General features: G+C 41.7%; 1 protein-coding gene across 1 annotated transcript in view; it reads right to left on the bottom strand.

The window, feature by feature from the left end:
* Positions 1-2,838: 2,838 nt before the first annotated feature.
* KATNAL1 (katanin p60 subunit A-like 1) overlaps positions 2,839-13,259 on the bottom strand; it is a 12,067-nt gene continuing 1,646 nt past the window's right edge. Inside the window, exons 3-7 of the mRNA XM_009584009.1 lie at positions 9,186-9,344; positions 8,198-8,324; positions 7,121-7,255; positions 4,729-4,855; positions 2,839-3,233 (exon numbers count right to left, since the gene is read on the bottom strand). Coding sequence (XP_009582304.1) covers positions 3,035-3,233; positions 4,729-4,855; positions 7,121-7,255; positions 8,198-8,324; positions 9,186-9,344 — 747 coding nt within the window. The 3' untranslated portion in view covers positions 2,839-3,034. The remainder of the gene's footprint in view (positions 3,234-4,728; positions 4,856-7,120; positions 7,256-8,197; positions 8,325-9,185; positions 9,345-13,259) is intronic.

Genomic DNA, 13,259 nt, shown 5'->3' with positions numbered 1-13,259 from the left:
TGCTCCCCGCTGCTGGCTCCCCTCTTGAGTTAATAACCCCATCTCCAAGCCCACCTAGGTGAGTGCACCAGAGTGACTTGATAAAGATGTGAGGGTCAGCATACAGGGCCAGATCCCCAACCTGAAAAGCCTCAGCAGGGAAGGAATGGTCTCTGTCTTGCGGGGTGCCTGATCTAGCGGGGCCCAAGTCACCAGTGTGATGCTTGGGCACAACCATCGTACATATAACCATCTACAGCCTGGAAACTTTCACTCTTCTGTTCTGCAGCAGTAAAAGATGAATGGACCTGGACAGGAAAAACGTATTTGGGGTAGAAATCAAGACCTTTAAAGAAAAAGACCACAGCACCTGAATAATTCCTGCTAGAGGGAATGCCCAGTACAGTGAATTTTGCTTAACATCCAAGAGGGAATTTTAACGCCTTAAGGTGGAAGGTTCATCAAAGAGCTAAGGAACAAGGAAGGGCGCTGCTGCTTGCAATATGAAACTGAGAAAACTGGTACTTAGACCTTTCTAAGCAGCAACTGCTGAATCCCAGCACTGCTCTTGGGCAGCTGAACAGGGCAAGTTATTGGCACTCATGTCTATTCCCTTCTAGATCTTGCTTGTGTAGGACTAAGCTCCTCGGGCAGCAATGGCCTCTCTAGTGAGAGACGCTGAAGTGCTAATCTGGCATTGGCCACGAAAAATTTGCGTAGCTTTACTAATTTCTACTGCAGTAAAACAAACAAACAAACAAACGTAACGGCTGCAGCCTACAGCTTTCATAAGGAAGAAATGACAGACTGTAGCAATGTTTTCAAAGCTTTCTCTCTACAAAGTCCAGTTATTCCCTGGGAGGAACAGACTAGCCCTTGTAGGAATTTATCCAAAAATCATAAAGACTCAGCACGGCTTCTACTTGCTCATCTTCCAATGCAGAGAGAACTGTTCCTTTTAGTCATGCCGCAGGCATGGTGAATCCCTTCGGCTCTACTGTGCAGTTAGTGCAAACCCGTCAGGAAAGAAGCAACTGAAGCTTTTGTTCTCCTTGTAGATAAACAGGGTAAAAGCTGATGTTCTTCCTGCACTAACCTCCCTGCCCAGGAGTGTAACAGAGGCTAACACTAGCCAGCAGAGATGCTCTGTCCTTTGAAAGATATCAACCAGTCTGGGAGCCCTAGAAGGTATTTTTCTGGAGTGCCACATGGAAACACACTTCTAAAGCCTTGACTGAGTTTCATGTCAAAAGCAAGATTAACAGAATCTCCATAGTGTTCCTCCATGCAAATTGGGACAGCCCTTTAAAATGACAGGATCAATCCGGGACGTGGTCTTCACATACAAAGAAAGAAAAAGGAATACTGACAGACAAAACAGCAATTGTAAAACAGCTTCAAAAGTTGCTCAAATAATCAGATAGATGCTGCAGAGCTGTCATGCACATATCCTGACAGTCCTTGCTATTGAACAGTAGACACGCTTGAGTAGCATTTGCCTTAGTGGTTCACATGTCATGGTCCAAGAGACCAGCGTGCTGAATTACTGACATTATTGGGAACTTCCAAAAACTAGCAAAAAGGAGCAAATAAGGATATATTCCCATTCAAGAGGAGATGTTATCTGTTTCGTACTCCAGTTTGCCACATCTGACTATGCTGCTAGGAGTCTCAGCAGAAGGCTGAAGGGCAGAATACCTATCGAACCGCACAGCAACTCACATCCACCAAGATACTTCCGGCCTAGCTCACAAAACCACCAAAAATTTGAGAGCTTGCATATTCCTCTGTAAATTTAACCTCTCCTTCTCATTCCTACCACGGAAAATGTCCTTCATATTTACCTTCATATGTCAGACTCGCAGCCCAAGTCTGTGAAAAGCTTAAACAGTCAGCATGACAGTTACACTCTCGAGAGGATTTCTCATGCTAGAGTTTATAACTCAACCCTTCTCATCCCTGCACTTGTACGTGGGAAGGGAAGAAACAGATAAGAACATAAATGAGATCGTACAGATTATTTTCCCCTAAATCAGTAACATTTATACATTTTTAAGAAATCTTCATTAAAAAAAAATGAAGCATGAACAGTTCTACAACATTAACAGATGCAAATTCCATTGCCTAGTAAAGCTAGGAAAAAGTTCATGTCTAATCAGAAGAAGTGGAAGTCCACAGCCACGTGTTTTAAAGACAGCCTTGATATGAGTGTCTTTACTGTATTAAACTCTTGGTACTTAAATATTTATAATAATATCCAGACAGCACAGACAAAGTATAGGGTGATACATAAGCATAAAAGTGCAAGATGTAACTTAAATCAAAGTGTCTACTGGTCAAACTGGTACAAACTATGTTCAGAGATGAAGCATAAACCAGACTGAGAGCAATCAAGGCCCTTTTCTTTTTCTCTCACTTCCATCAGAAGTCATCACAGGTAACATCAATCCAGTCTGAAGTGACATCGATTCCAAATGGGTGTACATGAGAGGACAGCCGACCCCATGTCTTGATGGAAAACTGATCCTCATTTCCTCTGTGTAATGCCAATTAATCCACAGGCTTTGCTCTGAATATCCGAGCAGAGAGAGAGACAACAGTAACTTCGATGCCACATTCAAGGGAGGCAGTCAGCAGCTCAACAGAAATGTAGCACTTAAGAGCAGGGGGTACAGCGAGCCCTTGTTAGCTCCTCTGGAGTCACATCCCCCAGCTGATTTATTGATTCCAGCCATGAACGATGACTATGAAGAGGTTAAGTAACACTGCTCTTCATTGGAAAAATAAAAAGATTATCCTCGCAAGTATAATTTTTCCCTTCCTGTTTGTCTTATTTTACTACTTCAGAGATAAAATATCTTTTACAATATCAGCTCATTATTGTGTTCATTCCCTTTAAAGGCAAATGGAGTTTAAAAGATCTTGTCACCAGAAGGGGGTGGGATGGGGGTAGAGGCAGACCTTTTGTTAAACCTTTAAAAAGATTTCTAACTCATTTTGCAAGTGAAAACAACAAAAGTCATAACACTCTAGCAAAGGAGAGCTGTCACTGAGATTAAGCAGATCCAAACTCCACCATCCATTTTTCATACTTCTCCAGGTCTGCAGCAGAAACAGATTTGGAGATTTTCTTCAGAGCCAGCTCAAAGTCCCCCTTGGTAACCGGCATCTGAAGTTCCTCTTTAGAAAGTGCACGAATCTCTTCTGGAGTTAAGCCGTTAATACGTCGTCTCATTGCCATTAAAGAGGCATCCCTGGAAATACAGGACAATGTATGGGAGCTAATTGCTAGCAGCATGTGCTGTAAGCCTATGAATTTTGATTGTATTCTCTTACTAGAAACCACTGGCAGGAACACTTAAGAGAGCATTTATTTACCATAGAAGATGCAGTTCACATCCTTCTTAGCTTCCATGTTCCCAGATCACCACATTAATTCAACATAAAGAATGCACTGGCACCAAAACCCATTTAAGCATATGGTAAATGTGCAGAGATAATTAAAACTATAAAACTGAAAACCTTTTACAATGATTCATAGAGATGAAATTTTACAACTTCAGTGCAGGAAAGGGCAGGGTGGGAAAGAAACTGCACTCAAACACTTTTTTTTTCTTAAAAGTAGTCTGGATTTTGCACCCCTGTCCCCTTAGATTTCAACCCTCTCCCCACTGTGTAGCCCAAAAGCACAATCAGCAAGTGTTCGAGTGCAGCCCAGCTTTGTTGCCTGCTCGCACATAGCACCTGAATCTGTAAAGGGCAGAGCAGGAGGCATCAGACACTAGCGTCATGTGGCCCTGCAGGGCTGAGGCCATCGGTGCCTGTGGCTCCTCATGCTCTACCAGCTCCACAACTCCTCCCCAGCTCAGATGCTGCCAGTGTGGCCCACTGTCATGGAGAACACTGCTCATTTTCACAACACAGCCCACATGCAGTCTGAAATTACATTTTCTCTTTCCCCAGGTTTTCCCAGCAAGGGATAACACAGGCCTCAGGGGGAATAGGTAATTTAACCATTGCACTGTGTGACACACACCAAGTTTTCAAAACCATGGAGTCATTTCACAATTTCAGCAAAGCAGCAGGGGAAGAAAAAAAAATCCCAAGCCATGTCCTTAAAGGATCAGTTTCTCTTGGCAGGGATCCTAACGTTGTAAGTGACATAGACTTCCTACCGGTAAGTTTTTCCAAGTACCTATCCTCCACCAGGAAAGCCTCATTTGTCAAAAAAAGAAACAAATCGTGGGAACAGGATGGAAATAAATTCAATGCTAATGCTATAAGCTACCTGTATCACCCTTGCACCTAGAAGATTCAGGCAGAAACCAAGACCGTGCTGCACTGGGGGCCGTCCAAACATACAGCATATAGAAGCCCCAAAGACGTATTCTGGGAAAGGTTCCTTTGCATCACAAAATTCTAGCTCTTAAACTCATGGGATTTTTAAAAAAAAACAAAACCAAACCTGTTTTGCACTACATTAGCAAATATTCAGTAAATGCAGACAATGCTAACATGAGATTTGCTCAGACAATCTTTTTCTCTTCTTAACCACATCTCATACAAAGACTCCATGGTCTTTAGACTGCTCCACATGACAGGAACACATGGTTCCAGTAAATAGATTTGGGCCTCAAACGTAGTCACTGTTAGCATGGCTGCAGCTGTAGTCGGTATTGCCTTTTATCACGTAATGTAAATCATGACCTTCCATGCAGTTTTATTTGCAAATTAAGGGTGATGAGATACCTGCAAACATTAGTGATGTCAGCACCAGAATAGCCTTCAATCTTCTCAGCAATTTCTTCAAGGCTGATATCAGGATCCAGTTCTACTTCCCGAAGATTAATCTTAAGTAGTTCTGCTCTGCCTTTTGCTACAACATAAAAATACTTGTTTGAAGACTTGCAATAGTAACATTAAAAAAAGAAATAAATATAACTTAGATTTTTCAGTGAAAAGTACAAACAAAAGGGTTTAATGTAAGAAAAGAGACAGAACAAAACATAGTAAAGTGTGCAATGAAATACAGTAAAGTTTATGGTTAAAAGCATACTCTTGAGACATTTTCCAAAGTCATAGGTCATTAAAAATGTCTGTTATGTCTCGGGTGACAAAGCATTTGGTCACATACTACCCAAAGGCACAAAAGCACAATCCTACAAATGTCTGCTTCTTCTCACATCCCTTTGGATTCACTGACTGTTCAAGTGTTTGATTCTATATTATTCACAAAGTTTCATTAGAACCACAATGAGGATTCTACTAACAGAGCTTCAGACAGCACAAATGCCTTAACAGTAGGCTGAACTTTAAGCATATGTTTAAGCACTTTACTCAGTTGGGACCAAAGAAAGCCGCTGAAGCCTGATAGAAAACAGATACATTAATATGTTTACTGTATTAATGTATTTACAATACAAATGTTCTGGTATCCCACTTTCAGACCTAGATGCAGAGCGCACACAGTGATAACCAGCTGCATAAATGAGCACTTATGCAGCTAATTAACCATTTTTCTTGTAGAGGGCATGTGCATATATGCATTTGGGTACATATGTTAAGCAGCCTAGGCTTGTAAGAGGGAATTCACATTTGACAGCTTAGGCCTCACTGCTACTCTGCACAAGGGTGGTAAAGAAAAGGACGAATGCTTTCCTGGCTTTTACTATACAGAAGAATATACCAGCTCAGCATCTTTGTTTCCACAGTGACCAATTTTTATGACCTAGAAAAGAGGACAACCACAACAGAAGAAATAGCAGTAGGAAAGGCTAAAAGTCTTAAGGAAATGTCCACACTTATGTTTTATTTATTGATGTCCCTAATTAAAAAAGGGGGAAGGGGAAATATAAAAGAAATTAGAAAGCTTGTCTAAAGCTGCTGGTTTTGTGTGCTTTGCAGAACTGTCAAGAATATGGAGTTATCAATCACACACAACTGGCACTAGCTATAAAATGGGAATTTATTATTTACAGAGCACAATGTACATACAGCATACCTGCAGAGAGCATCCTGTATCAGAGAACATTCTTCTAATCTTTGCTATGGGGCTAAGCAAGTCCTTGCAGTATTTTGAAAATGGATCACAGTAGAATATATACTTGCATCAAATCCCACAATATACAGGTGTATATATGACATATCATAACCCTTTTTCAATTAAAATGCCTGACCACATCAAATCACACAGCACAGTTATAAATGCATCATTTAGACTTGCCTCAACATTCTTATTTACAGAATAGATGCAACAGAACATAAGATTGGAAATAAAACTGGAGCACATCTTGTATGTTGTCCAGGGTGTAATACACTGTGTCAAAAAACAATCCGGTTTAATTAGAAACAAGAGCAAGAGCTGATAGGATTTTAAACTAATTGGTCATAAAGACAGGCATCCTGTTAGGAGCTGTTACCGCCTGTAAGCTGCAAAGACAAGCTGTAGAACTATTAAGTGTCCTTATACCTGCTAAACTCAATCACAACTGCTGTCACCATGAACACGCATCTTGTTATCTTGAATGCTCATGCAGGGAGATGAGGCATCCAGTGTACCAAGAAGAAATGAAGCTATGCAAACTTCAAGTGATAGGAATCTCAAAATTAATAGGACAGGTGAATGACAGCTAGGAAAGACAATACAAGCCGAGACGTCTTAGGGCAGGAAAGCAATCAGCCTGCTGCATTCTGAGTGACTCAAAGCACAGTCATAAAGGCGAGCAAGCAGTGATTTACAATGAACTAAGCCTGTAAGTGAAAATTCATGGATCCACTTCTTTGCATTTGTCTGCAAGGGCACGGAGTGCATTTGCAATATTTCCGAACATGTCCAAAGGCTGCCTTTGATGATCACTCAAGGACTGACTGTTCAACATTTAAAATAATTCCAGGCTCATTAAAACTAACTCTCTTTCAAAATATAAGAACCCATCAATGGGCTTGCAATGAAATGCCACAGCTCTTTGTTTTCAAGCCCCCAAGCAAGTAGTATTTTTTTTTTCTCTCACTCTCTTTAAAAATAAAGCAACCCAGCCAAATGATTAACCCCTGATTCCTCCCAAACTCAACAGTCCTGCAGTCGTCCTAAGCTCGTCTTGCAAAGGCCATTTTTAAAGGAAAATGCTCGTAGCAAACATACCTGTGGGCAAAGGTATATAAATCCTCTTCTCCAGTCTCCGTCGGAGAGCTTCATCGATATCCCAGGGAAAATTTGTAGCTGCTAATACCATAACCATCTTGGAAGGGTCATCATTTTCCAGAGCACCACCTACCCCTGCAAGCACAACAATTTAGAGAAATTTCACTCCACAGCTCTTACTGATTGAGACGCTTGCTAAGAAACACTGCACAGACAAAAATTGCAAAAGCCTGGATAAAGCTAAGCAACAGCTCTATGTAGTCCTGGTGCTGCTTTCCAAACTTCCCATAGCTTAGATGTGACAAGACCATCATTGTCACAGAGAGGGGGACAGTTCATTCTTTTGCTGAGTCAGGGGAGGGCTTTCATATGTAAATGTAGCCCTACTAGTCCCTACCGAAAGTGCTATCTCTGTCAAATTTGGCCATAGAAGAAATAGGAATCGCTCCTTGGCCTCCCAAATGAGGACTGCAAAGAAATTAACACTTTGGGGCAAAAAGTTGCCTACCCTGAGTTTACCACAACGAACTTGCGCATTTGAGGACATCATAAATAGTAATAACAACTGCAATACAAAGGTGGTTATCAAACCACCACGCCATACAGTATTCCTCAGATGGTCATCCTCGTTATGTGCACCTACACAGAACAGGTACTAAATCTGACTAAAAGGGTAGTATTAGCTGCCACCACAGAACACAGCAAAATCAGATCTCACAATGGTGTCCCCACGCTGGAGACTCTAGCAAAGGGGAGAAATTTGTTTAAATTGCATCAAAATTAAAGACGTGTATTAAACTGCACAAGTCTCCATTATCTGCTTCTCCTAGAGTCTGTGTCTCTTAAACAATACGAGTTTTCAATTTACCATCCAAATGGCCATTTTAGAAAAAATAAAGCAGAACATCCTTTTCAGTCATCTGCCTTCGAACACTCCAGTAAAATACACTGCTCTCAAATTCTGCCTTATTTTTTCCCCATCCATAAAGCCAAGTTTTCCAGATAGCTCAAGTTCTTACATTCCCACCTATAAAGAAACAGCACCCCAGCCCCAAACTCAGATCTAAACACTTTTACCGTCCATTTGCACAAGCAGCTCTGACTTGACTCTGCGACTCGCCTCGTGTTCGTCGGACGTGCCTCTGCGGCTGCAGATGGAATCTATCTCATCAATGAAGATTGTTGTTGGAGCATAAAACCTTGCCTTTATTCAAATGAAAACATCACTATTAAGGCTGCAGCAGCAAGCACAGGCCCTCATCAGACCATGACCCGGTCCCGCTAGACATAGTACATACATATCTTCCCTGCCTGTCACAAGAAAACAATTCATGATCTTGATTTACAAACTGGCGTATGGTTAAGTTTAAATTGTACTCCTCAAGTCAGGAGTCTTTCAGTGTTGGTCAGTTTTCCCCAGCAGCTAGTCTTGCAAAGGGCAAAAAGAAATACAATCAAAATACAGGCGGTTTTTCAGGTCCAGGTTTTTCTGCAGTGAGGGAAAAGCCCAGGGGACAGAAGGGAGCTCAGCCTGTGTCAACAGAGACAGGTTTTAACTGACAGTATGGTAGAAGTGCAGCAAGGATCCCAAAGAGGTGAATGACCCTTCAGCATAGGTCCACATGGGCACATCCTTCACACACCCTGCATGATGGACTGCACCCAAAACTTCACTGTGAGGTTTGTGTCCATCATTCAGAACAGAAACAGAACCAAAACATGTATCGCTTCTAGAGTAACAGTTCCCCATCCCTTCCAATTTCAAATCTACTTCCTACAGGCTTATCCCATAACTGAGTAAGAACTGAATTTCTGTCAAGGTCATGACTCTACGTCTAGTCTGAAAAACGCTATCCTAAACATGGGTGATGAACCATTTCCTTCTTAATTCTCAACGACATATTAGAAAAGGACGGAAACAAAGAGACACTGCTTTTCTGTCTGGTTGAGGAGGTGTCAGTACAATGAACTCCATGCTTCAAACATGCTACTAGAGGGGCAGGAAACCAAGGGAGATGTCCCTTCTCACCTTAGCGATCCCCAGATCACATCATTGAGGACATACCATTTCAAACAAGAGACGGACCAGCTTCTCAGACTCGCCCCTGTATTTAGATGTCAGGGTAGAGGAAGACACATTGAAGAATGTTGTTCCACATTCTGTAGCAACAGCTTTCGCTAGCATTGTTTTGCCAGTGCCAGGAGGACCAACCATCAGCACACCCTGAAAGGTGAAAACAAAGGTAATGAACAACAAATAAACTTTGCCATTGGTACTCTACACTACATCTCAATATGATCCAAGATCTGTATTTTAATTGTTTAATAACATAATTGCCACCAGTGGAAAACAAAAGACAAGAATCCTGCTTTCGAGAACAGTTTGGAAGTGCTCTGGGATTTATTCTTCCCACCACTTCACTGCAGTATGAATCACAAAAGCCAGTAACTGTTGCTGCACCTATCACCTGGGAAGCGGACAACAGATTTACGGTCTTGCTCTGAATCAGACAGAGCCTGGACTTGAACTCAGGCCCTTCCCAACTCACAAGGGGCTGCACATGCAGATGAAGAGTGTGAATTCTTTGTTTTGGAACAAAGGCCCCTTCACGAAGAAAGCTTCACAGAAACCAAAATACTTTTGCAGAAAGTTGTATTCCCTCAGTAGAGCATTTTCCTGTAGAAAAACATCTTGCCAAAACATCCTGATGATGTATATGTATGAATCTGATGACTGATTTTTACATTTAAGTATGAATGAGAGCATTCACTGAAAACAAGGGTTTGTCATACTGCTTAATCTCTCCATCTCAGTACTTTTACGGCCATACTACTGCATCTTAGCAATTCTTGAATTAAACACCATCCTCACCACACTGTTGGATGGCAGAAGAGCACTGCTATTTCTATTCCACAGATAAGCCACTGTGGCTTATGTGGACTACCACTCAGTCCCGCAAAAAGCCTCATATGAACGTCAGTGATTATTCAAAAAGCTTTAAATTAGAAAACTGAACTAAAATTGTTAAGTCCCAGGTTGGCATCCTCATCTGTGGTCTACCTGAAAGAGAGAGTAAGGAGCACACATCTCTGCAGCTCAGCACATTTACCTATCATTACGCAAGCAGTTTTTTATCTAGACACATTGTGCTCTCAGGACCCATGTTAAGATTGTAGCACTGAGACTGGTTAATCACTCTTGATAATACTTCTAAATACAGTTATCTTTCCAACCTTTCAGCAGCAGTGCTGGGGAGGGACAACACACTGTTCCATCCCTGTACAGCACTAGAATAAGGCACTGTGATTTTGAGCATGGCATTATGAAAATGTAGTGCTCAAGGAGCTTGGGGGTTTTTTTCCCTCTCAACCTCAAGATCTTATTCCATGCTAACAAGAGTTTCCTAAAGTAAAGTTGTACTGTGTTGCAAGAGTAATCAAATTAGCTAGAATTAGAATTGCACATCATAATGTCCTTTGCAATTAATAACTTACATAAAATGCCACAGCAATAAAATATCTGTTAAATGCAAGCCACAAAACAAATTAGATTTCATCTGTTCCTCACAAAAATTTACATCAAAAAGCACAAAGAATGACATGGGAGAGATCTATAAAAACAAATCAACCGGGAATGCAATTATTCAAAAATGTACTATTCACAAGCAATAGCCTCTCTGTACTCCATTTTCCATTAACTCTTAATACCTTTATTGCCATTTAACACTTAGCTAATGCAAGCTCAACATACATTCATTGGTAAATTAAGTTAGAAATGTTCACACTCCATCCATACAGCTAACAGTCCAATGTCACTCCTCAGGCTGCCCAAGGCTTCCTAAGCTCCAGAGCAGCAAGCATAAAAAGTAAATGGACACTTTTTCTCCCCATGAACATTCAGACATATACTGTGATTTCAGTTGCTGCATAGTCATACTGATATTATAATAATATTGCAAGTACAACCCTGGAGTAACTGGGTGAAAATTACTCAGCCTGTGATATGCAGGTCAAAGATGAATTACTATTCTCTCCAAGTTTCAAATGTGTTTATTTAATATTTTAAAACAACCCTCACCTCAGTTCAAATCACACTTGACTTCTGTGTTTGACAAACTGTGTTTACTGCAGGACCTGGTGATACAAGGGACTAACGTCATTTTTTGGATATTGCTTTGGTCCTCCATTATTATGGAAGGTCAAATTCTGGCTTCAGCTACACATGCCGCTCACTGCTGAAATCGAAGCCCATCGCTTTGCACCTCTTGTGTAACTATTACAGTGAGCATTACCTAGCACATGATACTGGTGGCATTATGTATATGCGTAACACAGGTGCAAAGCAGCCACACCAGGTGTAAAGCCAGGGGAAAACCAAGCTCTCTGGGGATAAAGACGATAGAAATATCAGTTAAAAAAAAAGAAAGAAAAAAAAGAACTTGAGTTCTCAGCAAAACAAGATGCTCATGGTTTCAAACAGAAACACATAGGATCACATTGCTCCTTCTCTCTGCAAACTAGGAGGCTGCCACTTACTCACTAGTTAAAATCCTTGACAAACACAAAGACTTCTTTATTCTTCCTCTAAGGCTCTGTTAATCCAAAGTATTCCAATACGAAGCTGAAATGCACCACAGGGAGTAAGTGTTTTGATGAAATCACTGCAGGGTTACTTCTTGTTGTTGTAACAATCACTAGCAAAGCAGTGGGAAGCACAGTGAGCAACCAGGCCTTCTTGGCATAAAATAGTTCGGAGAAAAAGAAAGAGCAAGCCCGTGGACACTCAGAAACCCATGGCTGCAAATACCAGCACCTGTGTTGAATCAGGGAAGACAGCTGGCTCCTTCATACAAGGCACCATCCTCTGAATGCAGGCACAGACTGTGAGGGCTGTCTTGGGAATTGTTCTCAGGAGAGTCTAAACATCCAAAACCAGATTTGGCTGCCTTTTCCCTGAATTATTGTCCTGAATGCCTAGGCTTAACAAATGCCTGCTGCTACACTGATTACTGCAAGAAACAGTCTTCCCTTCAAAACTTCTCATCCTTGTAGCACAGTCAGAGGTCAACAGTAGGGAAAATACATGCTGTTTTGTGTGAAAAATAAATTCAGAAGAGTTACAGCTTCACAAGTCACCAGGGAAAAGGCTAACAATGAAGACTCTTCATGGACTCGTCAGAAATCAATTTGCATTTCAGACTGAAGAGAGGAAATAATCTTAGAATTTTTTTCCATGTCTACAACCACCTAGTTTTCAGAGGCGACACTGCTCAGTAGGAAAAGATAATCTCGCGCAGAGATGGAGACTGTAACTCTTTAAAAAAGACCAGGCTGTTGTTTCTTTATCCACTGCCACAATACTTGGAGACAGGGCCAGTGGCACTCTTCACGCTCCCTGCAGTCTGCTGAGATACCTGCCTTAAAGACAGATGGCCACTACATCTTTTAGGTATGTTAATAGGTGAAAAAAAGCACAGTTCTTCACTCCCTTAGAAGTTTTTGAGACTGGACAGACGGGGCCCCTGTAGTCTGTAGTAAGGGTATGGATCAACTTCCTCTATGCCAAGGGGAAAAGACAGCAATTCAGCTGTTTGAAAGACACTAAAATCTCGCCTGACACTTGTAACTCACAATATCTAGGCTCTGTCCAAGCTGACAGCTCGGTTAACCTTAAGGTGAACCTCAAGGCCACTAGTACTGACCAAAAGCACTCAAAATCCCAAAGGCCATATAGCCTGGGGCTAGGTTTGGGCTGACTCTAGGTTTGCAACTCACTAAATCTCCAACTGCAACTCACTAAAACCCTGCAACTCACTAAAACCTCCAAGAATAGCCCTCAAGCAGCAATCTCCCAGCCGCCGCCATCAGCTCCCGCTCTTTCTGGCTTCTTCCCGCTCTTACTGACTCTTTACTGTCAGTAGACACAAGCCCCAAGAATGACAAGTCCTCCACTCCTCACTTCCCACAGGGCTTTGTTTTATAAATAAGCAGAATAACGGGGATCTAGGACTGGCTCAGGCTGGAGGAGGACAGCTTTGAAGGTCAGACCTAAGTGTAAGCCAGAGAAGTGCAAGGACCAAGCAGGAAAAGACAGGGCAAGTGTTAGTAACACAAGATCTGACATATGCTGCTGAAACAG

The sequence above is a fragment of the Fulmarus glacialis genome, unplaced genomic scaffold (genome assembly GCF_000690835.1).
Source record: "Fulmarus glacialis isolate BGI_N327 unplaced genomic scaffold, ASM69083v1 scaffold23980, whole genome shotgun sequence".
NCBI classification, from domain to species: domain Eukaryota; kingdom Metazoa; phylum Chordata; class Aves; order Procellariiformes; family Procellariidae; genus Fulmarus; species Fulmarus glacialis.
Note: the sequence above shows the minus strand (reverse complement) of the source record. Positions and strands in the feature narration are given on the sequence as shown.